Source organism: Rhinolophus ferrumequinum, chromosome 17 (assembly GCF_004115265.2).
Source record: "Rhinolophus ferrumequinum isolate MPI-CBG mRhiFer1 chromosome 17, mRhiFer1_v1.p, whole genome shotgun sequence".
NCBI lineage: Eukaryota > Metazoa > Chordata > Mammalia > Chiroptera > Rhinolophidae > Rhinolophus > Rhinolophus ferrumequinum.
Window position 1 is genome coordinate 64685249 of NC_046300.1, and position 26708 is coordinate 64711956.

A 26708-nucleotide genomic window follows, 5' to 3' on the forward strand; every position below is an offset into this window, starting at 1 on the left:
CGTCCTCGAAAATACAAATTTGTAGCTATTTTTTCCAACGAGACAGACTAAATCCAGGATGTAGATTTTCCAATTAGACTCTTTTTAAACATCTGTTGGTAGGCTGCATTTAACATTAGTTATTTGAGCAAAGCACAATTTGATTAGACTGTCTGAAACCAAGCCAAAGTCTGCAAAATAATAGCTCAATTAAATTCTGTTTTGCTTTCATTTGTCTTGGATTTTCCTGAGTGTGATACTGTTGCAAATAATCAAGTAAACCAATTCCTTTCAAAAATGAGAGATTTAGGTATATTTTCCATCTTCCCTCCAAGTTTATTTAATAATCTACTCCATCTTCACTATGCTTCATTGAATTTTAATCTTGACACCAAATACATTTCTGTATTTTGTTTAGTCTCCTTTAATTTTCTATACTTATGAATTAAAGTTCTATGCCATTAACATTATACCTTAAACAGATTAGTAAATGTACAAGGCAAACACAGAGCATTAGGCAATCAAACCGCACTGTAGGCGTTTTTGGATTTTCACGCCATACTTGGCAAGATCCATTTCATCCACCCAGTGAAAGATTTCGGTAAGACCGACCCTGGGTTCTTTCCACGCTGTTTAGGTTCTTGAAGTGTCCCAGAGGCTTATACACCTGAGATCAGTCTGCAGCCTCTTCAGCTAAAGCAGTATTGAGTTTCCTTTCTTTTGGGCTCAGATATTTGACTCATTCATTTATTCATTCACTCATCACTCACTTCTTCACTAACTCATTATTGAAAGAAACATCTACAGATTGCCTGCTGTGTGCCAGGTTGGGTGCACAGTACCACAGTACCTCAAGATTTCAGATTCGGGAATAGTTCCTTGACTGTGAGAGCAATCTAGCATTAATTCATGTAAACTTCTGAGAACACAAGGGCAGAAGCGAACCCAGGATGGAATTTTTAGAAGAGCATGACCCTCATTTATGCCAAAATTGACACATTTAGGGCAACAAAGCTCCGTCAACACAGTGCTGGGAACAGCAGTAGCAGGGAGGGCTGACAACAGCCAGTAACACTTGTTAACTATCTGTTGTGTGTCAGGCACCCTCCGAGGTTACTTCACGTAATTACATCAGCTCACCTTCATCACAACTTAGGGTCAGTGCTGTGATCACCCCCACTCTACAGATGAGGAACCGGATGTCTTCCCATCAAGTGTGGTTAACCACAAGTTGACAACCAGCCAAAGGATGGGCCCAGTTATGCCGCTAAAACATATACGGGGGGTGGGGGGGACAAAAAAATGTAGACACATGACTTGTCTTCATCTTTTGTTATCGGTATATATTGAATATTACAATTTTAGTACAGTTTTTTCCTTTCTTAAAATGTGTGTACATTTTTTCGGCACCCTCGGTATTTGAATAGTGACTGATATCAAGTGAATTAACTTGTAATTTGGCATTTAATAGGCAGTCATCCTCCTTGTAAAAGGAGTTTACGTAATGATGAGAAGAGCTAACGCTTCTGAGAATTTCCTGGGTCCCAGGCTCCGTGCGGGCACTTTTCACCCATTAATCATGTCACCTTCACAATCACTTTCAGGTAGAGGAGATAATTTGCCACACACTCTAGATGAGAAAACGAAAATACAGAGAAGCTACGTTTCCAAGGTCACACAGGAGGAAGGGGAAGGCGAGGACTTCAGTCGGGCAGCCTGACTCGAGCCACACTGCGCCTGCTCTCACAACATCCTGGTACACAGATCTCTGAAACTCCTCGCCTTGCTGAGTCTGTGAGGACCCAGTGGACAAGGGCCTGTGCCTCCAAGGACAAATGATTCCTTAGTTTTGACCATGAAGAGGTATAGTTTCACGATAAGAATACAACTTGGTCAGTCTCAGATAAGGATATAGGGAAAAACACAAAGTATTGTTGAATTTTAGATAATATTTCAATAGTCACCACAGGATCTATCAGGCTTCCCAGAAAAAATAATCCAGAACTTCTCTCCTCTGGTATATGATCAGCATAGACTAGTCAGATACATCTGTGAATCCTGGCGAGGAGGCACACATAGCACCACTGCCAACTCCAGGGCCCGGGGTGGACACGGCCAGTCAGTCACCGCGATGGCCCAGAGGCCATCCTGGTGGCAGAATCCTTCAAACAGCAGGCGAGGCAGAGCCACTTCCGACCTAGATCAAACGAAACCGCTCTGCTCTGTCCATCCTGTGTGGTTTGGACTCTTAACTCTGCTTCTGGGATAAATAACAATCCCTTTATGCTATCAAATGAAGAACAAAGCAGGCATCATTTCATCAGCATCTTATTAAAAGCAGTTTCATTAGGTCTGACGAAGAAGCTCTTCATGTGCAAACAGGGGGCACGTGGCCTACGGGTGCTGTGGCCAGAGAGTCAAAAGGATCCCTGGAGGTCGTGGCACAGGTACCAATGGAAAAGAAGCATAGGACACATAACAGAGAGTTTAGACATGGGAACACAGCACATCACGTGGCTTTTGGATTCCTTCTGAAGAAAGCAGACAGAGAGAGAATTCTCTCGGAATTAAACTCAAACACAATTTAACGACCACGGCCTTCTGTCCACATGGCAGGTGACAGAACAAGCAGTATTTTCAATCTTGGGGATAGTAGGTATAGTAGGTAACAGAGGACCACTGAAAGTTTTGAACAGCAGAGTGACATGGCATTTGGGGAAAGACTAAGGGCAGCAGGTAGGATGCGGATACATGTGAAGGACAGACATGCTCTGAGGGGAAGGGGGCGGTGCTTATAGTTCTTTGCCAAGTTCTAGGCACATGTTAAGTAAAGGTCTGAACTCTGGAACAAGGTAACATCAGGGGAAACACAGAGAAAGGAACAGACAGAAGATACTCATCGGAAGGGAAAATGGCAGATCTGATGACAGGTACCCTGGTGGGGATGAAGGGAATTAGTAAGTCCGTGATGACTCAAGACTCTGAGGAGTAGGGCCTGGTGATAAAAGTGATGGGCTGGATGGCACATAACTGAAATTGCGGTGATGGTGAGCTAAGAGAGCGGCATGGACAGACAGCTGGGGTGGGGGAAGAGGCGCACAAACAAGCTTGGAGCCAGGGTACCAGAACAAGGAAGGAGGACGGATCGCTACGGAGCACGACGAAGGAGTGCAACTTTGGGATAGTGATTGACTTGTGTCCCAGAAGAGAACTGGGAAGCAGAAAGACAACGCCCTGGGGGCCGGGGGCCTGGAACTGAAGGAGTTCAAAAGAAGGCCGTTTCCAAAGAGCTGAGTACCCACAGGATGAGTTAGCTACAAGGAAGTCAGGCAGGCTGACGGGTGGGAGGAGACGTGCCACTGAATTTACTGACAATAAAATTCAAGAAAATGATGAGAAGAAAAGCCAGATTTGGGGAGGTTAGGAAGGAAAGTGGCTGGTTAAAACAAGTTGAAGAAGCAGACAAAATACCCAGCCTCTAAAAGTTTGGTAGCAAAAGGAGGAGTTAGAAGAACGTAGCTGGGAAGGATTGAGTCATCCAAAGTTTTTGAATTTACCCATTTAAAATCCATATTTCACCATGAACACCACTAAACGCTGGGCTCTGTCTGCCTGAATGTTTACTAATTTTCCTCAATGGGATGTAACATAAAAGGACGCGGGCTGGCGCTCTTTACCTAATTGTGTCCTGGCAGCTTTAAGCTCTACTACTGAAGTAGTTAAAAATCTGTGCTTTTGATGAAGGGGAAAGTTATGAATAGAAGGCAGCAGCGCTCGACTCTGCAGAAATGACTGGTATTCAGTCTCTGCAACTTACTGGGCAATAATTTGAGATTCCAACAATCTCAATAGCAAGGCGGCTGAAGTCCACCCAAAGTTCAAATTGGGGTATGTTCTCTTTAAAATTTTGAGAGCGACTAAATATGACAACCATCTGATGTATGAAAATTATTCACAACCAAAAACAGACAGTCTGGAAATAGCTGGGATGACTTCATTTAGACAGAATTACCCAAATCTGTTTCTAATATACACAGTACACATAATAAATTTTTACAATATGACAAGGAAAACAAACTTAATAAAAGTTCCCAATCTTTTGTTACACAAGCATGCTATACCCATGCCATGTTTATAATAGTTTGCTCATGATATCACAGCTCAGTAACAAAGGCCCAGGCAATACAAAAACAGTTACTAGGCATGACATCAACTCACAACTACCGTAATTACATCGGTACACAAATTTCCCAAACTGTACATTTTCCAAACTGCTTCTCAATTTCAACGGCTGCCTTTAGACAATTACTTGCAGAGTTGTCTGCAGGCTTTGAGTAATACCCGTCTTTCTTCTCTTTCCCAAGCGTCATTTCCCTTTAGAAAGTGCATATTTCAATTACAAGCACTATTTTTCAAATATGCCCATAAACATATGTCCAAATTAGGAGACAGTGTGGTCTGGTGGTTAGTGACAAGCATTAGGCATCAGCAGCTTTGATTCTGTTCCTTTCGCTGTCCCTGTTTGCTAGGCCCAGGCCATGCTCAGGCACAGGCAGTAGAATGTAATGGGCACAGATTCTCTAGCCAGACTCCTGGGGCTAGAATCCCAGGTCTGCCACTTATCAGCTGTTTGACCCTGGATTTAACTTCTCCATGCTCCACTTTCCTCATCTGTAAAATGGGAATAATAATAGTGTTTATCTCCATATGGTTGTTGTACAGTAGCTAGCTTCTCTGTGTTTGCTATTTATTATTATTACCATTATATTTTGGGGATTCAGTTTCCTGTTTTAAAACTTGGCTTCAATTATCCTGACCCATGGAGAATTGTGTGATTTTCTAATGTTAGGACAAGGGTTTCACTTTGGTCATATTACCTGGATATAGTGAGGTTCAATGAATAAAGTGTGAATGAATCAATGAATGAATGGATGAATGAATGAATGAACGAATGAATGAATGAAATCCATAGGTTCTGTAATACCCAATAGTTACAGAAGTGAAAAATATTACCTCACAGAAATGGGTTTTCATACTCTTTCTCTGATGGTTTGCTTTCATGTTCCTGTAGCTAATGCAGATAAATGCCTCCAGCCCAATTGAAATAATAAGTGTAGGGGAAAAAATAGATCGCCTTGTGATTTCAGAAGCATATTTCTCTAAGGACCAAGCTTCTTGAGCCCATCCCATATGCACGACCTCTGTCTCACTGTGCTACATGGTCAGCTGGCTTTCCCGACTGGGCCTGGTGCCAGGGGAGCGAGACTACCCCCATTGTCACTTCTGGTCCATGGTGCTTGCACCAAATGCTGTTATTCTAGGCTTCAGGAAATTTTCTAACCACTGGACAGGGTCCAGCGCTGTGTGCTAATGAGTTTCAGATTGGAGGACTTCACTGTGCATGTGTCAGAAAAGTGCCACGGTTTATGGAGAGGTGGGGGCAGGGAAGAAAAAACACAAAAAGGAAGAAAAAACAGTAGTTAAAAAATGCTGGCTACTCAAATTGACAGGGAACGTGACCTCTGCACTTCATCAGAAATTCCTGCAGACTTACAAAATAAAGGAGTTTGCTTTTATCACACACTGTGAGACTCATGGAAAAATGGAAAACACTACATCACTTGACCTTGACGTGCCCTCTTTCAACCACAGACGAATATTGTGTACAAAAATTCTAAATCAACTTAAGATGTTCAAAAAAAAAAAGCTTTAATTTTCTGCATTAGACTTGATGATTACTACTTTGGTTCTTGAGATTTTGCGTAGAAGGTTCACACAGGAAAGGGCCTTATAATTCCAGGAGATGTATTTTATCACTTTGGGGTAATGTGGTGGCCTTTGTTGAGTGGGCACATGGTGGTCTACACATCCCTCTACTCCCTGGAAAAGAACGAGCAAGTCTTGCTTGCCCAGCTTTGAAAGTCACCCAAGACTGAATCGTGGTTATTTGCTTACATTAACGGAACATTAAAACCCATTTTAAACAACTTAAGGAAACTCGAGCCATCTTTGCTCGGTGACTCACATCTCTGGGACGCTTTTTCTCCCTTCCAGGTGACCAACAGGCCTGCTACCAAGACGTCTCATCATACTATCACAGTCTATCAAAGAAGCCTCCCTTCACAGAAGAGTCCAACTCACAGGACTCTTTTTTGAGTAATGAGATTACATTTCATTTTTTTTTTTTTTTTTTTTTTTTGCCACACAGTACTGGCGACTTTAAAAATCCAATACTTTCACATCCTCGAACTGTCATCAACATTTTTTCAGACGATGTCAATAAAATTGATTGCTTGCAGTTCTGAATTCTGCTCTGCACATGGAAACAATATAATTTGTTTTAAAGTATTTTCGATGGGGGCGGAAGGAGAAACAGAACCTCAGCAGACCTATCCGCAACATTGGGGCGGGGTGGGGAACAAACCGGAAGCAAAGCAAGTGGCCTGAATATCATGGTCTGATGGAAACTTTGACAAAAATTCCCGATGCATAAACCCTAAACCTTACTGTTGTGCTGACTGATATGTCTTCCTGTCAGATATGAATGATGTTTCTGGAACATTAATACGTTCATTAAATTCTAACTCCCTGTACTTAAAATATTCTGTACTTTGGCTCAGAGGCATCTTGACAGCTTTCTTGTAATCATATATGTGAGGCCCCAGACTACACAGTTGTTGAGATGCCTCATACCTACAGCCAATCTGTTGGTTTTACAAATTTAATCTAGATATTAAGGAACTGATTGTGGAATCACGTTGATTTGACATCTTCAACTCAGCTGCGTATCACAGAAACCACTACGGGTGGTGACGATTCCCATGATGCCCTGCAGCTGTACATACCTCTAACTCCCTCATCCGCAAGACTACAGCCTGTAAGACTAAAAACACGACTCATTTTTTCCCCCCCGAAGCACAAGTGGATGACCAGCAAGGGTCCGACAGTGTTATTCCTAATTACCTTTTTTTTTTTTTCACTCTTGATCCTGTGGCTCTCATAATTAGTTACCTGGGGCTGCAATCCAATTTGAAGTGATGACAAGAAAGTGATCCATGAAAAAGTAATAAGTTAAATCCAATTTCAGCCTTCCTCTAATTAAATGCACATGGAACTAATGACTGCAACCCTAGCATTTCAGTGATAATGGTAATTAGCGAGGTGGGAGTCACTCTTTCTCAGCACTGGAGGTGTAAACCACAAGGTAAAATGGTAGGAGCACTCTTAATTACATGTGTCATTTTGTCAGCAATTTACACGTTTTTGACCAGTCAAGTATGTTTTCTCCCCTGTCCCTTCCCACCTCCTAGCCCCAACAACGATTAGAACATACTTCTCTATGTTCCAACACATGGAAGCTCATAGGAGCACTTCAGACTTGCAAACGAGAAATAACTTTCCTTCGCTAGTGCTCACTACTGTGATGCACACACAGACAAGGCAACAATTAGTGGAATTATGCAGATCTTAGTTTTCTTAATGGAAATCCAGATGTTGACAGTGGAATTGGTTTTGGTTGACTTGGTTTTATTTTTGCTTACGATATGGAAAATATAATAATTTGTTTATTTGTGGAAAACATGGCACTCAGCAGTTGCTGAGTAAATGCACATTGAAGGAGAAGCAATTACTCACTTGCCCATGCCATACAAGTCCTCTGTGGTCCTAACCAATCTGGTTTCCCACCCGGGGCTGCCAGTCTGTATGCTCTGAAGCAAGTCACTTAACCTCTCCAAGTTTCACTTTCCTCCTCCATAGGCTGATTTAATAATAGTTCCTACACCACAGAGTAGCCATGGGGTTGGTCCATATGAAGCACCTACTAACCATTAGTTATCTATGCACATCGTGACAAATAACATGCTTACATATAAAATATTAGCCTCACACGTGCATTTTAACGCTTCAATACATTTATTGACTGTATAATTAGATGTCCAAAATGGGATACTCTGGAGAGTGAGAATTATTAGTAAATACACCCAGCCACACAAACAGACTGGGGCTGTCCGGGGCAGACGGGGACAGAGGGTCACCGTGTATACAGCTGAAGTTGAAAATAGAAAAATGAGCTAACTCATTATATTAAAACGCACCTCAGAATTTTTAGGGAGGCAAGGACAAAACACATTATTTTACAGAAAAGCAATTCTTAATGTGAGAGCATTTAGCCAGGGCAACAAACAGACTTGTGGAGCTTCATGAAGCTCTTATGCCTAGATGCAAAATTCTGTGTGTGAGTGCTTCTCGGAAGGAGGGGGTCACTGTTTCTATCATATTTTTAACGGTGTGTGTAATCTGCAAGACTTAACTAACCATTTCTAAAGCATCATTTCTATTTTATTGTCTCTTATCAAGACTTATTTTTTAGGGTTTGGGGATTCTCCAAAGTCAGATGATCACAATGAAATCTTAAAAGGTACTGAAATTTCAACATTTCGTATCAGTTTAATGACAGGGATGCCATTTCTAGACAATGTTAACTCTATAGAAATTTTAAAAAAATTATTTGCCTCCTTCTCCCGAATTACCCACTTTACTAATTTATTGCATAGGGGTATTTTTTAAGGGTCACTATTTCAAAACCTTTCCATTTCACTACCTACAACATAAAATTGTAGTTTCCTTTAAAGGTTTCCTCTTACCAATTTATTCCTTAGTGAATAACGTGCAAATGATACAAGGTACTAAGATTCTATGCGGCATTAATGCAAAGCAAAAATGCTGCCTAAAGCATGTTTTATATAACTGCAAATAAAAATGCTAAAAACACCTGCTGGATATTGTATTTGAACCTCCTCCACTTAAAGCAGGACTAAAAGGCTGACCTTCCAGTGGATTTCAATACCCTCCCTTCCAGTGAAATGGCTTCCTGTGTGAGGGGCTTGCACATGATATCACCTTGGAAAGAAGGGGATAGATAGGCAGAAGAGAAAACTATCAGGAGATTGGTTTCAAGTTCAAATTCTTTATAGATGGCCTGAACTTGTGGTCAGCTTTCCACTGTAAGCAACACATAGGGTTTACTTTCTTTCCCAACTTTAATGCTGCCAGAATACACATGTACTTTTACTTTCTTAGGAGAAAATGTGTCATTTGATTTCCTTCCAGTTTATGTACTCATGCCAACAACTAAAATGCTTAAAGAACCAAAATGAATTACTACCCAGAAACGGTGGTCAAAGTTCCAAAATTCGATCAATAAAATTGCTCATCTACTCACAAATTAATCCTCAGCCAGTAAAGTTACACATTTTTGAGGTTATGAGCGCACCTGCACTGTTAAGCATTTATTTCACTTGTTTAAGCAATCTTCAGAAATATATAAATATTTATAAAAGTAAGCCTACTATTTTTACTAAAATATAATTTTCTTTTCGCAGCAAACCCTGTTAATTCTTTACAACTCTAAGCACTCTGAAGGCAGGTTGTGTCCTCCAGTTTTGCGTCTCCTGGCCCAGCACGCAGTGGCGTCGCCAGAAATGTTTCAGTCGCATCTCATTAGTTCAGATCATTCTGATCCTGAATGTACATGAGGCCAATTTTCATTTGTATATCATTCATGAAAAATTGGCCAAGCAAATTAATAGACTAAATAAGGGGATATTTAGGTTACTAAGTAGAATATTTTTCAAGAACTTCAGAAGCGATAGCTATACCCAGTTAAACCTTTATATAAACCACATCACCACCCAAGAATCTGGCCAGTTCAGATTTAGTTTAATACATGTATCTGCAAAGTACGTTATTTCTCTCTTCTTTACTCTCCGTGAAATCAGTTCAAATTGGTGATGTTTGACTACATTTTGTGATCTCTATTGAGTAACCATTTATAACCTCCTCTAACTTTCCATTTTCTTTTGTTTGTATCATCAGCCTGTGAAACTGAAGAGCACTGCCAAACATAAAGCAGGGAAGTGTGAGATATGCTTAAAATATGAGTCACAGTGTATGTGGAGATTTGGGATTCATTTTTTTCCTCAAGCTATCGGCAAATGAAATCCTTCTTCCCTGTCAAGCCTTCCTCTATGCACAGGATCTGAAATTTGCTAAAATAGGTCTCTCAGTATACTTATGAAGGGTAAGAAGATCAGAAAAGAACACTTCAGATTTACTATAGGATTTCCCTTTCATTTTAAAGCCATTCTAGCCGAGATGCCCCAGTGAAGACACGGTATGGCAAGACATATTTAAATGTGAAGGTTATACCTTCCATGAATCACCGAGACTATACACGTATTTTTATAATGAGGTAATATACCATGTGACCTAGGTTAGTAATTTCTCTTCTCTGTTTAGGGAAGGCCAGCCAACATAATAAAAGTTAGTGAATTTGCACGACCCTACCAGGCAGCTGAGGAGACGTGGTCTATAATGCATGTTTGTGCGTATGCACTCACACACGCACACTCACACACGCACACACACACAGTCTGCCAACTCTTCTTTTTCATCCCAATCAATTCTTATAGCTGGTCGAAATTCTCTGCTTGTCAACTCTCCCACTGAGGAAGGTAGGAAGGGACTCAAAACATCTTCTTTAGTGAAACCAGCATTCAAGATGGCCCCCTCATCCCACACTTTTTATACAGACTGAAGTGCTCAGCAGAATGTGTTAGATTGGTTTTGACACTGTCCTTGCCAAGAAAAATGAAGCTCTCTGTATTATACTCTTCTGGTGGCTAAAAACCTTACAACGGGCAAGAAGATAAAGAGCCCTTAGAAGGAAATCCCCTGAAACTTTACTTCATATATTTAGCCCTAAAGGAACTTCGTTCACCTTATAAAAGAAGTTACCTAAAAATGCCATATGTTTTAAAAAAAAACAAGTATGAGGGGAAATAAGCCTAGTATAAAAAAAAATAACAAATGATATTCGATACTGAAGAGCAGTGTATCAGACAGATTGTGTATGTGTGTACTGTTTCTTTATCTCTAGCCAAAGCTCTACTATGTGTAAGATTTCCAGCCTCCAATAATATATTGTCATTTTTCCAATGCACTTGAGGCCTGATGAATTCAAGAGGACTCAGTATTTTTAAGACTGTGAGAGCTCCAGGAGGGAGGCAAAAAGAACGGACAGTCATTTGAATCACTGAGTGACAGGCTAGGCTCGCTCCCTGTATACATTAATAAATTAGAATTTTAATTGTGTCTCTGTCTGCAGGAGATGCCCCAGCACTTTAATATGTACCAACAATTGGCTATGTTCTGGAATCTGCAATGTGGCCTCCACTGCTGACCTCTGAAACACAATTCCCAGTCTGACTGCGGAAACTGTTCAGTTTGATCCTTTCAACTTATTTGAATCCTGACAAATAAGCTCACAGCTGAAAGGTCAACACAGTCATATTTCATCCTCCAGAGCTGTTCTTAAGACATCTGCACAACAAAGCACTTCTTACAGCACCTGACATGGGACCTCACTGGCACTGCACCTCATTAAAAATGTGCCCAGCATCCACACACAGTGAAACGCATATGGATTGGCGACGGTTTACCGAGCACGTGCTTTTGGAAGTGTTAGTAAACAGTGTGCGTCACTCAACTGTGCCCATAAAGAGTTGCTACAGCACTGAACTCTGCCTCAACACTGATGGTTTCCCACGTAGACATAGAAAAACGAGAAATGTATTGCCCACGGTCAATTTGATCTTTGCCGGATAAGGTGGGAACGGGTATTGGTTCACTCTGATCAGAGAGAGGTCAACACAATCGAGAATCTGGGATCAAATGAACTAGCACCAAGTTATGCCCATCAGCAACTGTTTCTAGATTCTGTCCCCAAATGTCCAGTGTGAGAAACTCATCTTAGCCTCCCACTTTGGGTTGCCCACCCTTGGCGAGGAAAGCAGCTGAGCCACCCAGTACCTACCTGCAAGTGCCCTGTCTTGGATGTCAGTGTGAATACCCTGAGTCAAGTTTCTCTGAAGTTTCTATCACAATTTTCTAGTCCAACAGATAATCTAAATGAGATTTTTATGACCTCACTCCTCCTCCTATTCTGTTAACCCCTGTCCTCATGTGCCTACAATGAGAAGTCACTAAAACAATCTTTCTTAGTATCTTTATATAAAAATTACTCGTCATTTTTTATCAGTGATTCAGAAGTATACCGAAAGCATCCCCTGAAGAGCAGAGTGTGTATTACACTCACGACTGGGTATATGAAAAAACACCATGTCCTCTTCAGTCCCAATAGCAGTTCTTGATACTACTGGCTTTTGGGGCTGAATAATTCTGTCTGGGGGACCTTCCCATGTGACGTAGGATGTTTAGCCGCATCCCTTGCCTCTACCTACCAGACTGTCAGTAGCACCCGTGATCCCCCAAGTCGTAACATACAACAAATGTCTCCAGACATTGCCCCTTGTCCCCGGGGGAGGGGAGGAGCAAACGCTCCCCTAGCTGGGAACCACTGCATTGAAGTAACGCATGTGTGTATCCCATCATGACAGAATTTCTAGAGCCATCAATAGAGAATGAGGTAATATTCAGAGTACTATAAACCTTTTCTCAGTGGTTAGATAATACGCACTACGACGCAACCCACACGTGCAACTACTCAGCTTCCTATTATATGGTCTAATTAGTCACTTCCAACAACAAAACTTTTGGTTGAATAGCCATTTTCCCTAAAATGTCATACTCTGCCGGTAAACTCAAAATGTACCTTTTGCAGAAGATTTTATTACATGATTTTCAATTCTCAATACAATCCACTTCTGAATTGCTTATCAGCTATCCCAAAGTGTACAATGTCATTTTTTAAAAAGAACTTTTACCTGAAGGGCTGGTTGTTTGTCATTCCTCTTGGGAGATTTTAATCCGCTAACTTGCTGCTGTTGTTGCTGCTGAAGGAGAAGCTGTCTCGCCACTTGAAGTGCCTGCAAGGAAAAATGGAAGAAAAACATTTCTGTGACTACACAGGTTCGGGGGCCTCTTTCACAAAAGGACTCGAAAAAGTGCACTTTAGAACGGGATCCTGACTTTCCCATTTCCAGGCAAATGAAACAGCAAACCAAACTTTCCGCCAGTCTAAGTTGGAAAACTTTCCAGAATTTGTTTACATTTTCTTAGATTTAGCGGGTTCTTTCGGCATAGCAACCCATCTAAGCAGACATTTTATTCCTACAAAAAGTCTGACATAAAACTTGGAGCATGAATGATTAGGACTTTGAGGAAGGATGGCAGCGAGAAGCCAGGAAGGATCTGGGCAAACACAGAGACATAGAAGACAATAAAGGGCTCTTCTCAGAGGCTCCATCACCCTCCTCCAATTCTTCTTGGGGGAACTTGGGAACACATGTTGAAAGTAACGCTTTTACCTCATCTAAGTCCAAATAAAGAGGAAGAGTTAAGTGACGCACCAAACTATGGATGTAGTTATTTGGGAAGGAAGACCCAAACAGACGAGCTGTACCGAGGATAACCTCAGTGGGCTATGTATGAGAAAACTGTGCGAACTGGACCTCTACAAGTACTTTGGGTACCTATGGACAGCACTGGTTCTGCCTACTACAAATGCATCTTTCAAGCTTACGTCATAGACGGCTTTATTTAAAGGCAGTAATTGGAGAAGTGACATGAATTGGAGATAAAGCAAAAGGAAAACAGGAGAGTCCTCCGAAGTGCCAGAGGTATGACTGACCAATCTTTTTCGTTTCAAATAAAGTATAGTTGACACACAGTATTACGTTAATTTCAGGTGTACAACATAGTGATGCTACATTTATGTACCTTACGATGTGATCACACTGTGTCTAGTCACCATCTGTCACCATACGAGGTTATTACAATATTATTGACTATATTCCCTGTGCTGTACATTAAGACCAATCTTTTTGAAGAGTTCAAATAAAATAGAAAAGAAACATGCCATCAATAAACCCTCACGGGGACATTCACTGTCAAAGCACTGAATAGGAATAACAGCTAGCCACGCCTTTCCACAGGGAGCACAGGGTCAGTAGCAGAAACCTGAAGTTTGCACACTTGTGCTAGAAAATCACAGAAGAAGTTAGGTTATTTGAGTCAATACAGCTGATAACCACGAATGCACACATGGAAGAAACCCCAAGAATGCTCATTAAATAACGTGCCTAGAGTTTAGAGAGAAATGAGATTTCTTGGTGATTACACCAATAAGGATTTCTATATGGTAATTAATTATTTGGGCCTCGAAAAAGATGCACACATAGGTGTGGCCAACGTTACCAAAAGGACCTGGCACTACAGTTTTAGACAATGTGCGTGATGGACATACAGTGGTAACATACGCTCACAGTGGAGCAGAGACTTCATTTATATAAAAAAATACTGTGTATCAGTTCACGGAAACTTAGTGACACCGTGGAGTGGGGGAAAGGTAACATGGCACGCGGTTCCTGTGCACTGAGCTCAGGAGAGGGGAAAACAGAGTGCTCAGAGGATTGTGGTCCATAAGTGGACACACAAATTGCTGGATCAGCAAGAGTAGTACTTCTCCTAAAAGGACAATCTCACTAAATTAAGCTCATAACTACACTCCTGTAACAAAGAATATTTTTAAGACACTTTGTAAGGCTGAGTGGAGTGGTGCTTTTGTATCTAAGTGGCACAAAGGGAGGCAATGAAACAGAAGGACAGATAAATAAATGGGTAACAAAGAAAAGGCCTTGGGCAAGATGGAACTCTCCTACCCCACGCCCTACTGCACCCACCCCTCTTGTTGCAGGGAGGCCTTCTGCCGACTAAACTCACCACACCAGCCCTTCTGACGCAACACACAGGCTATTTCATCTGGGAAGGGAGAGACATGTTCGAGGAGAGCCTCGAGAAGAGAGGCTGTCTGAGAGGGGCATCTGGAAGCCAGGTCGCCTGGGAGAGTTGCCTGAGGCTCCAGCCTGCTATCTCACAGGAGGATGTACCATCACTGGACTCAGGGTTTCCTTGTCTCCTTGGAGACGCTCAGTACATGCGTAGGTGTAAAAGTGGGCAGAGTGAAGATTTCATTTATATCATATAAGAAAAATAGTCCCCTCTGCAAGTGCCTGCAGGAGCCAAAGCCTCTCCTCTCCTACTATATATGTGCCCTTAACTATTTCACATGAGGTTTTGCGGCTTTTTCATGTAGAAGAGAGAACTGCTACATATTTTAAGTGCGACTGTCAGAGTTCCCAGAGTAACAGACGGATCTACAAAGATCTGCTACCTGGAAAGGCTGATGGAGGGAGTGTAGATGGCAGTGAAAAGATGGTACCAAGAAAGACACCGTGGGGTGGAGAAGAGGAGAAAGGTTACAGGCATTTAATGTTAAAATAGAGCAAGTGAAGAAAAACAAAGTAACAACAACTCCACAGTCACAAATCTTTGTTAAAATAACTTACCACGTTTTACCAAATATTTGGAGAACAGGTACTCAAAATGTAAATAACCTAGTCTCAAAGAATCTATACAATTAACTCCTCATATCAGTAAAAGGGATGCTAGTGTCTTTATAAAAAAAAGTACACACAGAGAAAAAGAACTATTCTTATATGAGCTGTTCTCATAAACGTACTTAAGCAAAATAAAGTGTAGGACTAAACAAGTTTGCAACAAATGTTTACTGAGCTGGCTCTATATAAGGATTATACATTTCAAATTACCTACTGGAATCCTTGCTGGTTTGAAGAAATTATTTTGCTGATTTGAAGAAAAACATGTCATTTATGTGCATAACAGACTTTTCAGACCCAGCACGGAGTCCGTGGACTTCCACAGTCACACGATGAACCCCAGGACCTCAGAGCACTTCAGACTGAGCCTTACTAACGAAGGTGATCAGAGATGGAAGCATAGGGCAGAAGAGGTGGAGAAGCTGATGGAAACACAAGGGGAACTTTAGGCAAACTAGTGAAGAGAGAAGACAAGATGAAGATGTACAAACTGGTTTCCAAATATCTCCTCAAAATGAATGCAAACAGGTAAAATAACTTCAAATATTTGTGATGGAGAAACAATACTAGGGCAAAGAATTATTCAGCTTGATATGAACGATTATGAATTATTCCACAATAATTCCCCAGCCTTATCATGAATGTGGGAGCAAAGTCAGAGCGACATACTGCCCCTCCCCCCACCCAACCTACTTAGGTCTCGGCTAGAGTTTTAAAACATTTTATTAGAACTTATAAACGCTATGAAATCAACCACTAAAGGGTGTTGCTTTTCTGATTTCCACGATATATAAGTAAGTCACTGTAATCTAGGTTTTGAATTGTCACACAAAAAAAGAAGAGAAATCCCTAGTGTGCAAGACTATGGGTTCAAACATTATAATACAAATCTCTGGTATCTATCATTTGTAGAAAGTCAAACAATGCTTATTATCATGTTCATTGTTGGTCAGTGGAAAGTTTGGAACGATTGATGGGCCCCCGTTGGGAACTGCACAGAAGACCTGTCCACGGAGCACGTCCACTGCGTTTTCCTTACATGTGTACCTGATAGCCGTTTTCACCTGTTATGTTCATCCAAACCGGATGAATGTCTTTCATCTCAGACCCACTGACCATCGGAGATCTGTTCCAATACAACTAAGAAGTAAGAATGGGCTTTTCTTATTTTCGTAACATTATCTCCATCACAACTGGAGAAAGGTCCTTCAAGATATCCTGTTTGGTGTGAAGAGGGCCAGTTGTATGGTGATGGATGGTAACCAGACTTTTGGGGGTGACCACTTAGAAGTGTACACAGGTGTCGAATTATACTGCTGCACACCTGAAATTTATGCATATGTAAAAAAGGCATCCTGCTTGGAGAGAAAACTAGACCATTTGGGTTGAGACCAACAAGGTATGCGGACATGTGTTTGTGTGTTTATGAGAGAAGGGAAGGGAGAGACAGAAGCAGAGATCCACATAGAGAGAAAGGATATCAATAAATGACAACGTTTTGCTTTTAGGAAGCAAAACCAACTCTGACTCAAGTTCCAGACCAACTGCTAATGTAAATACCTTAAAAGGTCCCATCCCGTCTCTGGCGATCTCTTAACTCTTGGTGGCAGTCCTGGGCTGAGTTGAGCCAACACCTCCTTTATAAGAGATGTGACAATTGCCTGGCACTGCATAACGTGGTGCTGTATGTGAGTGCACGGCTCGGGTTACAGCAAAGGCACAGTTCAAGGATGTCACAGAGTGGAGGTGACTGATAAAACCAGGCACTTAGAGCCCAGTTGCACACACTCACATTTATTTTCCTTCAATAAGCTAAAATGAAAGGCTCTGTGAGCTAACAGAGGAAGGGGTGGAAGACACACACTGCCTTCATCTGTGAACTGTCTAGTCTCCCTGTCTGCCGGGGCTGTCATCTTGGCCCCTATCTACACAAGGGGTCGGAGTCGCCTTATGGTCACCACACCATGAGCCATAGCCAGCGCAGTACTCAGTATGCAGCACTCAGGGAGTCCAAGAGCCTGGTGCTTGGTTGCTATTTGGCAGGCCAGGCTTTTATGCTAACTGGAGACCTGGACATCTTTGGTCCATTCTATTGGTTCAAGATTACTTTATTCTCATCAGTGCCTTTATATTCTTAGTAAATAAATACCATCTGTTATTTACAAACTATGTTTTACATAAGCATGTTTACAACTTTTGAGCTATTTATATCTCAAGATCATAGCAGGTGTTTATATTTTAGGGGCTAGGAATCCCTATATTTAGCATGTTTTTCAAGGTAGCTGATGTTCAAAAACATGTTTACCATGTTTTAAGAAACATTAACAAGTTTACATAAAATACGGTTTGCGTAAACATGCACACATACATAAAGCAAGCCAGTAGAAGGAGAAAACCTTCACATAACTTTTTATACAACATACTTTGTGAAGAGGTCTGAGATGACACCGACACGCCGTGGGCTTCCAAAACTCTGACTGGCAGCACTTTTAGGTCACGGTCAGCAAACTATAGAGCCCGTGGCCCAAATCCAAACCATCACCTGTTTTTGTTAAGCTCATGAGATAAGAATGGATTTTACTTATTTAAAAGTTGGGAAGATAATTAACAGGAAGAAGAATATTTTGTGACATGTGAAAATTATATGGAATTCAAATTTCAGTGTCCACAAATAAAGTTTTATTTGAACACAGTCAAGTTCATTTGCTTACATACCGTCTATGGCTGCTTTCGTGCCACAAAGCAGAGTTAAGTACTTGCGACAGAGACTGTATGGCCCACAGAATATAAAGTATTTCCTATCTGACCCTTTACAGGAGAAGGCTGCCAACCCATCTTAGACTCTTACTTGTATTCTGAGGTTCCCCAAAGATGCCACTGGACAGAATTTTATATAAACAACGCTGACAATCAGTTGCCCAAAACAATTTTAGAATTTAGCTTAGATGCAAGGACATGACTAATTAGCTGTTCTTAAAGATCAATCTCATTTTGATTTTCTGAAAAGGAAGTGGGACATGAAAACAAAATACATCCATGCGTTCTTCTATCTGAAGCTAAAACTAGCTGCAAACTTCGAACACGTGTTTCTTCCCACAGAGAATTTACAGCAGTTCAGAGTGAATCTCCTCGTTTGAGTGTGAGGTCCCAAACACCCTAAGAATGAAGACAGTGTGTGCTATTGGCCGGTTGGGAAGAGTCGGCTATTTCCTGTCTGCCTGAGAAGCTGTCCCACTTCCAGCTTCAAAGGCAGCTGAGTCAGCCACCCTTCCTGTAATTTCTTTTCCTAGACTCTCTCCACCCCTCAAGATCAAACCTGTTTCTCAGATAATTTCACAGGCTAATCAACAGTCACTGTGCATATGGGGGTGGGAGGAAAAGCTAGCAATAAAAGGCAGCATGAGAAACTCAGTAGGAAAGGAGTCATGTTCTCTCTTTTACTTCTCAACCTCTGCATACACCTTAAGTCCCTATGGAGAGCCTTTCCCCCTGAGCTAATCGTCTATCTTGGTACAATACCGGCAACTAACAACCACCGTAACATGAGTCCTCATTACTTAACACAACAGAACAACCACTCCGTAGTGGGACCCGGACCAAGTATGTCGGGAAACTCCGTCACCTCCTTGCTTTGGACAAAGAAATCACTCCAGCACAGGATGAAAAGGTTTGTGGGGTCACTTAAAAGAAAGACATTATAGTTGCTGATAGGACTATTCGTTCAGAATCAACAACATTCCAAGGCAGCGAGTTCTCCAACAAGAATGCAAATACATATTTATACGACTATCATATGTATATGATATTTACAAATGGAGCATTTGGTTAACACGGGAAAAAGGAATTGAGCTAATTTCATAGAGGGATTCCAGTGATTGTGAAAATGTTAGATGCTCAAGGAAAGATTCCGATTCTAGTGATTGTGTAAATAAATGTTACCTACACAAAGAAAGTACTGGAGCAGAATATCAGGTCACATTACTAGTGTCATAAGTTAAAAAAACAAGACAAAAACAAAACTTCCCCTATTAAAATTTTAATATGCAGGAAGTAACAACCATGAAAAAATCATGGGGGCCTTTAAGTCACTGCTTGGTCTACTCTGCGATGCTGCAAATGAGGGCAGAGATCTGAGCGCTCATTGGTGCTCAATTCACTTGGCTCCACCCCCAAGGACAGGCAGACAGCAAGGCCTAGATCAACTGGGCAACTGGGTTTGAGTCAGTGACCTAGAAGGTAAAGGCTCCACTAGGCATCATCCATCCCGAGAGTTCCAGCAGCTGGAGAAGCAGCCTGTGCTTTGAAGGCATGCCATAATGGCTGATATTCACAGAGGGCAGGGCTCCTCAAAATGGTCCACAGTCTTTGAAAACGAGTTTATGAGACAGCATCTAGACAGACATGGTGACAAAGTAGAGCAGAGACAATCCCACTCCTACAGCACTCCAAGATGATGTGTGCGAGTTAAAATCAAAAGGAAGAGGAAATGGAGGTGTCAGAGCTCTCACTGTCCTCACTGCAGAGGGAGGTAGGGCCATGGGCAGCGTTCGCCCAGGTGCAGGGGTGCGGAGATGAGGTCATGACACAACACCCCTCTACCGCCTGGACGACTGCAAATTCCTTATCATCCCACACCAGCCTGAACCTCCACCTTCTAGATCTAGTTCCAATGTCAGGATGCCCAAATTCTTCCTAACATGATGTTATGTCCATTCAGATAAACATGGAGTGGTTATCACTGTTACAACACTTAAACTGTTATGACACTTAATAGTTATAGTCTTCACTTTTGTTCTACTTTAAAATTTGACAAATAATGCAAAGACATGAGGACAGAGAGGTTGGGAGTTGTGTGTGTGTGTGCGTGTGTTTTAATGTTGGTAATTGACTAGAGTGTGTTTTATTAGGAGAAAAGATGACAAAGGATTTTTTTCTTTCTTTTTTTGTACGAAGAACTGGGATGAAAGAGAACAGAAGTGTGCAGCTGTGTTCTTATGCCATGCCACAACCAGCCAGCATTAGTGCTGTGGGGTCCAAACCCCATCCCATTTGCTGACTGCAGGAGCCGCAAACACAGAAGTGAGAGGCTCTACATGGAAGGTGGCATTCTGCTACAAGTCCTGCCCCTACAGCAAACCTAGGAAGCCAAAGGGGACCAGCAAACCCTATATTCACTTGCAATTATGAATAACCTTTTTAATTAAAGTATCCACACAGAGAATAATTCCTGCTAAATAAGGTAAACATTAGGAATTTTCATAAGACAAAAAGAAAAAGGACATCTATGATTCTTTTGCAAAATCAGCTGAAATAAGTTTAATGGCTACAGTCAGGAAGTGGTTTGAAGTCTCTCACAAGAGGGGCCCCCACCATCACACTGTGACACACCTGTTCTCGTGGGCCCTTGAAGCACCTTGCCGAGCACTGGCTGTTTGTTCCCTACCGAGCCAGCGCCCGAGGCTGCATCACCACCACCACGTTGCCGCCACCTACGCCGTCTTTGGGGGTATTCCGTTCCACTGCGCCTGAGCCTGGCGTGCTACGACCATAAGTAACATGGGCATTGATTGCAGTGAAGTATTAGGTTGGTGCAAAAATAACTGCGGTTTAAAAGGTTAAAAATAATTGCAAATACCCCGATTACTTTTGCACCAACCTAATACAACAGAAGTCAAGATTATTAGAACATGGCAGAAATGTCAAGTTGGATGCCGCATCAAACTCATTTGCCCTTGTTAAGGAAGGTCCAGATTGTGTCCAAAAATAAACAAATAGGCCCAGTCCTTCTCCAAGTTTCTAAAGTAGAAAATATGGGATCAAATGCAAGGATAAATCCATAAAAGGGATCTATTAACTCACTGTAGTAACCCACTGTTTTCTGCAATTCCCTTTTATGAGGTGACAGCCCAGCAACTCTCGTTATGTATAATCCAGATTCGTATCTTTTTGTACCTTAGAGTGAGACTTGCTAATTCTGAAGCCTGCAGAAAAACCTAGCTAGAATCCTGTTCAAAACAATGGAGAGTTATCTATCATTTTATTAGTAACATGAATCTAGTTTCTACTCCACTATGATGCTGTATTCCTTTTCTTCTTGAGATATAACCACATACACTCGGAACGCTCTACGGGGCAACAAACACCTATGAATGCTTTGCTTCACGAAACACCTTCCTTCCCTTCCCCAAATTTTGAGCAAAGAAGCAAGAGAGAAAACCAGTTCAGAGGCAACATTCCAGTGGAAATAAAGGACAAAAGGAAGAAAGAGAAACGGGAAGAGGGTAAAGATCCAAACAAGACTGATGATCTAAAAGGTGGGCCTAAATCGCTCGTGGCCGAAGTTAGCCTGGACAGAGGAAAAAGCCTGATGTGCTCCAGTAGTTCATACTCTCACAGCAGTAATTGCAAATAGCACTAATTACATCTGTTTAACAATTTGAGAAACAAGGAACATCTAGAAACATAGGGACAAGTGTAAGGTAAAAATCCCCTGTATTTAAGATACTAAAATAAAAACAATGCACTGAATTGTTTACTATCTGCCAAGCACTAAGCCAGGTAGTTGTTCTACACTTGTTGCTTTATTTCTTGTTCCCAACATGTCCAAGGGAAGCAGGGGAAGGGTTTATGATGCCGACTTAAAGTGGAAACACTGGAAGATTGTGAGGTTCTACGACTTGCCCAAGGTTACAAGTCTAGAGAGCAGTTAGAATGGAAAAACAAAAACAAACATTGTCTCCTGAGAACTTGATATTCACATTCTGCAAAGGTCACTGATTAGACCAAAAACGGCCATGGGTTATCCTGACAAATGGATATGCGGCCCTACTGAGCCAAAAATGCGTGAATGAATGTGGGTCCCTTTGCCTCCAGGATGAAGGGAAATGCCTTTTCACGGTATCACACCTACTTTATCTGCCTCTGCCACACACACACACACACACACACACACACACACACACACACACACACACACGACTTTGTTCAAACAGACCCTCTCATTCCCAAGACGTTTGGAGACATGGCCACATTTGCAATTCCGCTCTGGGTGTTCTCTATCCACATTTACAAGGCATCCAAATATCTTCTCCCTTTAAATTCTGTGTTTTGTGGACAAATACTGCATGGTCTCACTCATATACCAGGACTCTAAAAAAGTTGAGCTTATAGGAGCCAAGAGTAGACTGGCGGTCGCCAGGGGCTGCGGGGAGTAGGGGGAGGGGATGTGGGGAGAGAGGCAAAGGGCACAAAGGTTCAGTTGTGCGAAATGAGTACGTTCTGGAGATCGAATGTACCACTGGGGACTATACTTAATAACACTGTATTGCATCCTTGAAACTTCCTAAGAAGATGCATCTTAAATTAAATCTTCTCGATACGCTCAAAAGGATAGACTTCATGGATGGATACGTTTTTAGCTTGGTTGTGGTGATCTTTCACAATGTATACATATATAAAAACATCAAGTTGTACACCTTAAACTGTTTTTATATGTCAAAGATACCTCAATAAAGTTGTTAAAAGATAAAAATAAATTAAAAATAAATTTATTGGGGAATGTTGGGGAACAGTGTGTTTTTCCAGGACCCATCAGCTCCAAGTCAAGTCACTGTTTTCACTCTAGTTGTGGAGGGCGCAGCTCACTGGCCCATGTGGGAATCGAACCGGCGATGCTGGTGTTATCAGCACTGTGCTCTTACCAACTGTGACAACCGGCCGCCCCAAAATACATTTGTAATTAACAAAAATAAATTCTACCTTTCCCTAAAAACTCTGTTCACGATCCAGTTCTTTCAAGAAACAGTCTTCTCTCATGTCCCCAGACGCAAGGGGCCAGTGCTGCTTCTGAATCCCTGTAGCACTCTCGGTTCCCCTGCTGTGATGACAAGTCCCAGGCACGTACACAGGAAGGGATGAGCCAGCCAGCTGCCTCTGCTTTCGCTCACACTGAACTTCAGCTCGGTACCCATTCAAGTTTATCTACCTTCTCTTGGGATACTGATGCTGTCACTGTCATCCTTGGATTCTCTCCCCTTCTTCAAGCCTCCATAGGGAAAGTCCTCTGTTCCTGAGTTCACCTGAGCCAAGGTTGGGATTTTGCAAAAGGAGCTTTTCATGAATCAAACAACAGAGAGGCTGAGTTAAGAGAGCACAGATTTCTTCTCACAATTTAACCGAAGTTCAGCCACAGCTCATGCACCTAGACTGCTGTGTGTGCTCTGCCTTCATTTAAGATAGATCTGTTCCTCTGCACCCACTTGCATGGCTTTCAGGTCCAGCAGGATTCCTGGCCCCTATTTTCTTAACACCTATCGTAGATTCTCACTATGCTACAACTGCAAGCTCTTTGTCAGTGTGGAGGATGTTAAATATTCACTTAAATTTTTTTTTCTGTGAATGCCCCCCTGTCATACTGAGATATAATTAACATAAAACATTGTAATACTTTTAGGTGTACAACATGATTTTATGTGTGTGTGTGTGTGTGTGTGTGTGTGTGTGTGTGTGTGTATACAGAGGGTGCCGAAATACGTACATACATTTTAAGAAAGGAAAACTGTATTAATTGTAATACTCAACATATACTGGTACTAAAATATGAATACAAGTCGTGTTTGACTTCTGCAATTACAAGAGGTGCTCAAAGTGGTTCCCATCAGTGTCCAGACACTTCTGATTACGGTGAACTACCTGAGCAACATGGACAGACGTGTCCACTTGTGTACATTTTTTTTGGCACCCCTGACATATACACACATGCATACATATGATCACCACAATAAGTTTAGTTAACATCCATCTCATATAGCTATATTTTTTTTCCTTAGGATGAGGAAAACCTTAAGGATCTACTCGCTCAGCAACTTTCAAATATAAGATACAGTGTTACTAACTTTAGTCACCATGCTGTGCGTGAGATCCCTAGAACGTACCTTGCTACTGGCAGATTGCAGCCTTTGTCCACCTTCACCCATTTCTCCCATTCCTTCACCTCTGGCAACCACCATTCTACTCTGTTTCTATGAGTTTAATTATTTTAGATTCAACATATAAGTGAGACCATACAGTAGCTGTCTTATTCTGTCTGACTTATTTCACGTAACATAATGCCCTCAAGGTCCATCTATGTTGTCGCAAATGGCAGGATTTCATTCTTTTTTATGGCTAAATAATATCCCACTGTGGAGATATATATATATATATATATATATATATATATATATATATATATATATATGTATCTCACATCTTCTTTATCCATCTGTCTATATATGACCACTTAGGTTGCTTCCACATCTTGGCTATTATAAATAATGCTACAGTGAACATGGGGGTACATATATCTTTCTGGAATAGTGACTGAATTTCCTTCGGATATATTTTCAAAAGTGGAATTGCTGGATCATATGGTAATTCATATTGTTTTCCATAGTAGCTGCACCAGTTTACATTACCACCAACACTGTATGATGGTTCCTTTTTCTCCACATCTTCCTCAACACTTACTAACCCTTGTTTTTTGATAACAGCCATTCTAACAGATATCACAGGTGAGGTGATATCTCATGGTGATTTTGGTTTGCATTTCCAAACAACTGTATTCTTCAAACTGTTCTGGTCCCTGGTCACTGGGGATGGGGAAGATACTAATACAAGTCGCAATTTTTTAGAGTGCTTATTGCCAGGCAATACTAAAGGGTATAGACGAAAGGGTGTCTACACGTTACTTCACTTAATTTTCACAATTCTTTGAGGTATTCCTATACTCAGTTAATAGGTACGGAAACATAGTATCAGAGATATTAAATAATAAGGATCGAGTGTGATATACATGGAGAATCTTTAGCATAGTACCTGGTCATGATAACTACCTATTAAATGAAATGATCACGGCAATACATTTGCTCCATTCTTCAGGAAATGTATTTCGTGGGAAGCAAAGATTTCCCAATGATCTCAAACCATTAGTAGCATCTTTATAGAGACAATGAGACAAATCACAGCATCTTCTGTTGAATACAAATGAATCAAAGGCAGATAACATTTATGGTACAAAAAGCAAACTGAGGACCAGTGGGTGTATGTGACTCACCTGCTGGCTCTCCCCCCGCAAAGGCACTTGGGCAAATACGGCTCTTCGGGACCCTCGCCAAGCCTTCACCAAGGCCCTGCCTAGATCTTAGGACAATACAGCTAAACAGCTGCGTCCAGGCCAAACAGTTAGCTGGGGGAGGTGCCCACCCTGACAATGTTGCTGGTGAAGAAGCGAAGGCCAGCTAACATTCCCCGAACGCCACCTGCACATCTGCCTTGATTCTAAGTTACTACATGGAAACAGAAAGTTGACATAATAAAACAAAGGTCACACAGTCAGGTTTACAATCCCTTCGCTTGTACTTCAGGAACGAAACAGCCGAAAACAGCCACTAATCCCCAAATCCATGGATTTGTAACTCTTCCATTCACATGAAACTAGAACCACTTGCTTGACATGACAGACCTTAGAAGAGAAATTTAGAAACCTTTAGAAGAATATATTTAGGTAATCCAAGTCACAAGCAAAGGTAACTTTGTAGTGAACTTTTTGAAGATTTTTATCCTAAATATAAATATAAAGATATAAATATAAATAGCTATCTATCTCTATCTATATCTCAGATATAGAATATTGCAAAAGAAAACCAGATTCAATTGCTCTGGCCAAGGAATTAGAAACATTTTCTTAGAAGGGGACTAAAAACAAAACTGTTCATCAGACAGACAGTTGTGTTCACGGAGTTGTGTTCATAGAGTGACAATGATCTTTGGAACTTCCAATAACCACACTTTAGCATAAGGTGGAAGTTGAGTCTCCAGCCATGAAGAAATAAGATTCTTTGGAAATTTGGGGGAATTACTGACCTTGTGAGAATCACAGCAATTCCGAAGACAGAGAAGTTTGCTTTTAAACAACATTAACATATTTGTACAGAGGCAGCATACATGGAGGTGAAGCGGCCACCAGTCATTCTGTCTGGATATAAACCCCAGCTCTAACACGTGCTAGCTCTGTGACCTTGGACAAGTTACGTAACCTCTCAGCTCCTCGGTTTCTTCATCTGCAAGAATGTGAGGAAAGAAAAGTTCCTACATCATAATTAATACTTGTAAAGTGCACAGACTAGGGTCTGACATCCAATAAGGCTTCTTAAATGATTTTAAAAAGTGCTTTATAAATGATCACTGATTATGAAAGTAATAAGCTCAGGATGGAAGAAAATGAATAAATGTATTAGGAAAATGAAAAATGAAATGTAATATCATTACCTA

General features: G+C 41.3%; 1 protein-coding gene across 8 annotated transcripts in view; it reads right to left on the reverse strand.

Annotated features, from left to right (window-relative positions):
* Positions 1-26708, reverse strand: part of FOXP1 (forkhead box P1) — a 564989-nt gene that overhangs the window by 126616 nt on the left and 411665 nt on the right. For all 8 annotated transcript variants that reach the window (XM_033131911.1, XM_033131909.1, XM_033131910.1 and 5 more), the window contains one exon: positions 12765-12866. In XM_033131911.1, coding sequence (XP_032987802.1) covers positions 12765-12866 — 102 coding nt within the window. The remainder of the gene's footprint in view (positions 1-12764; positions 12867-26708) is intronic.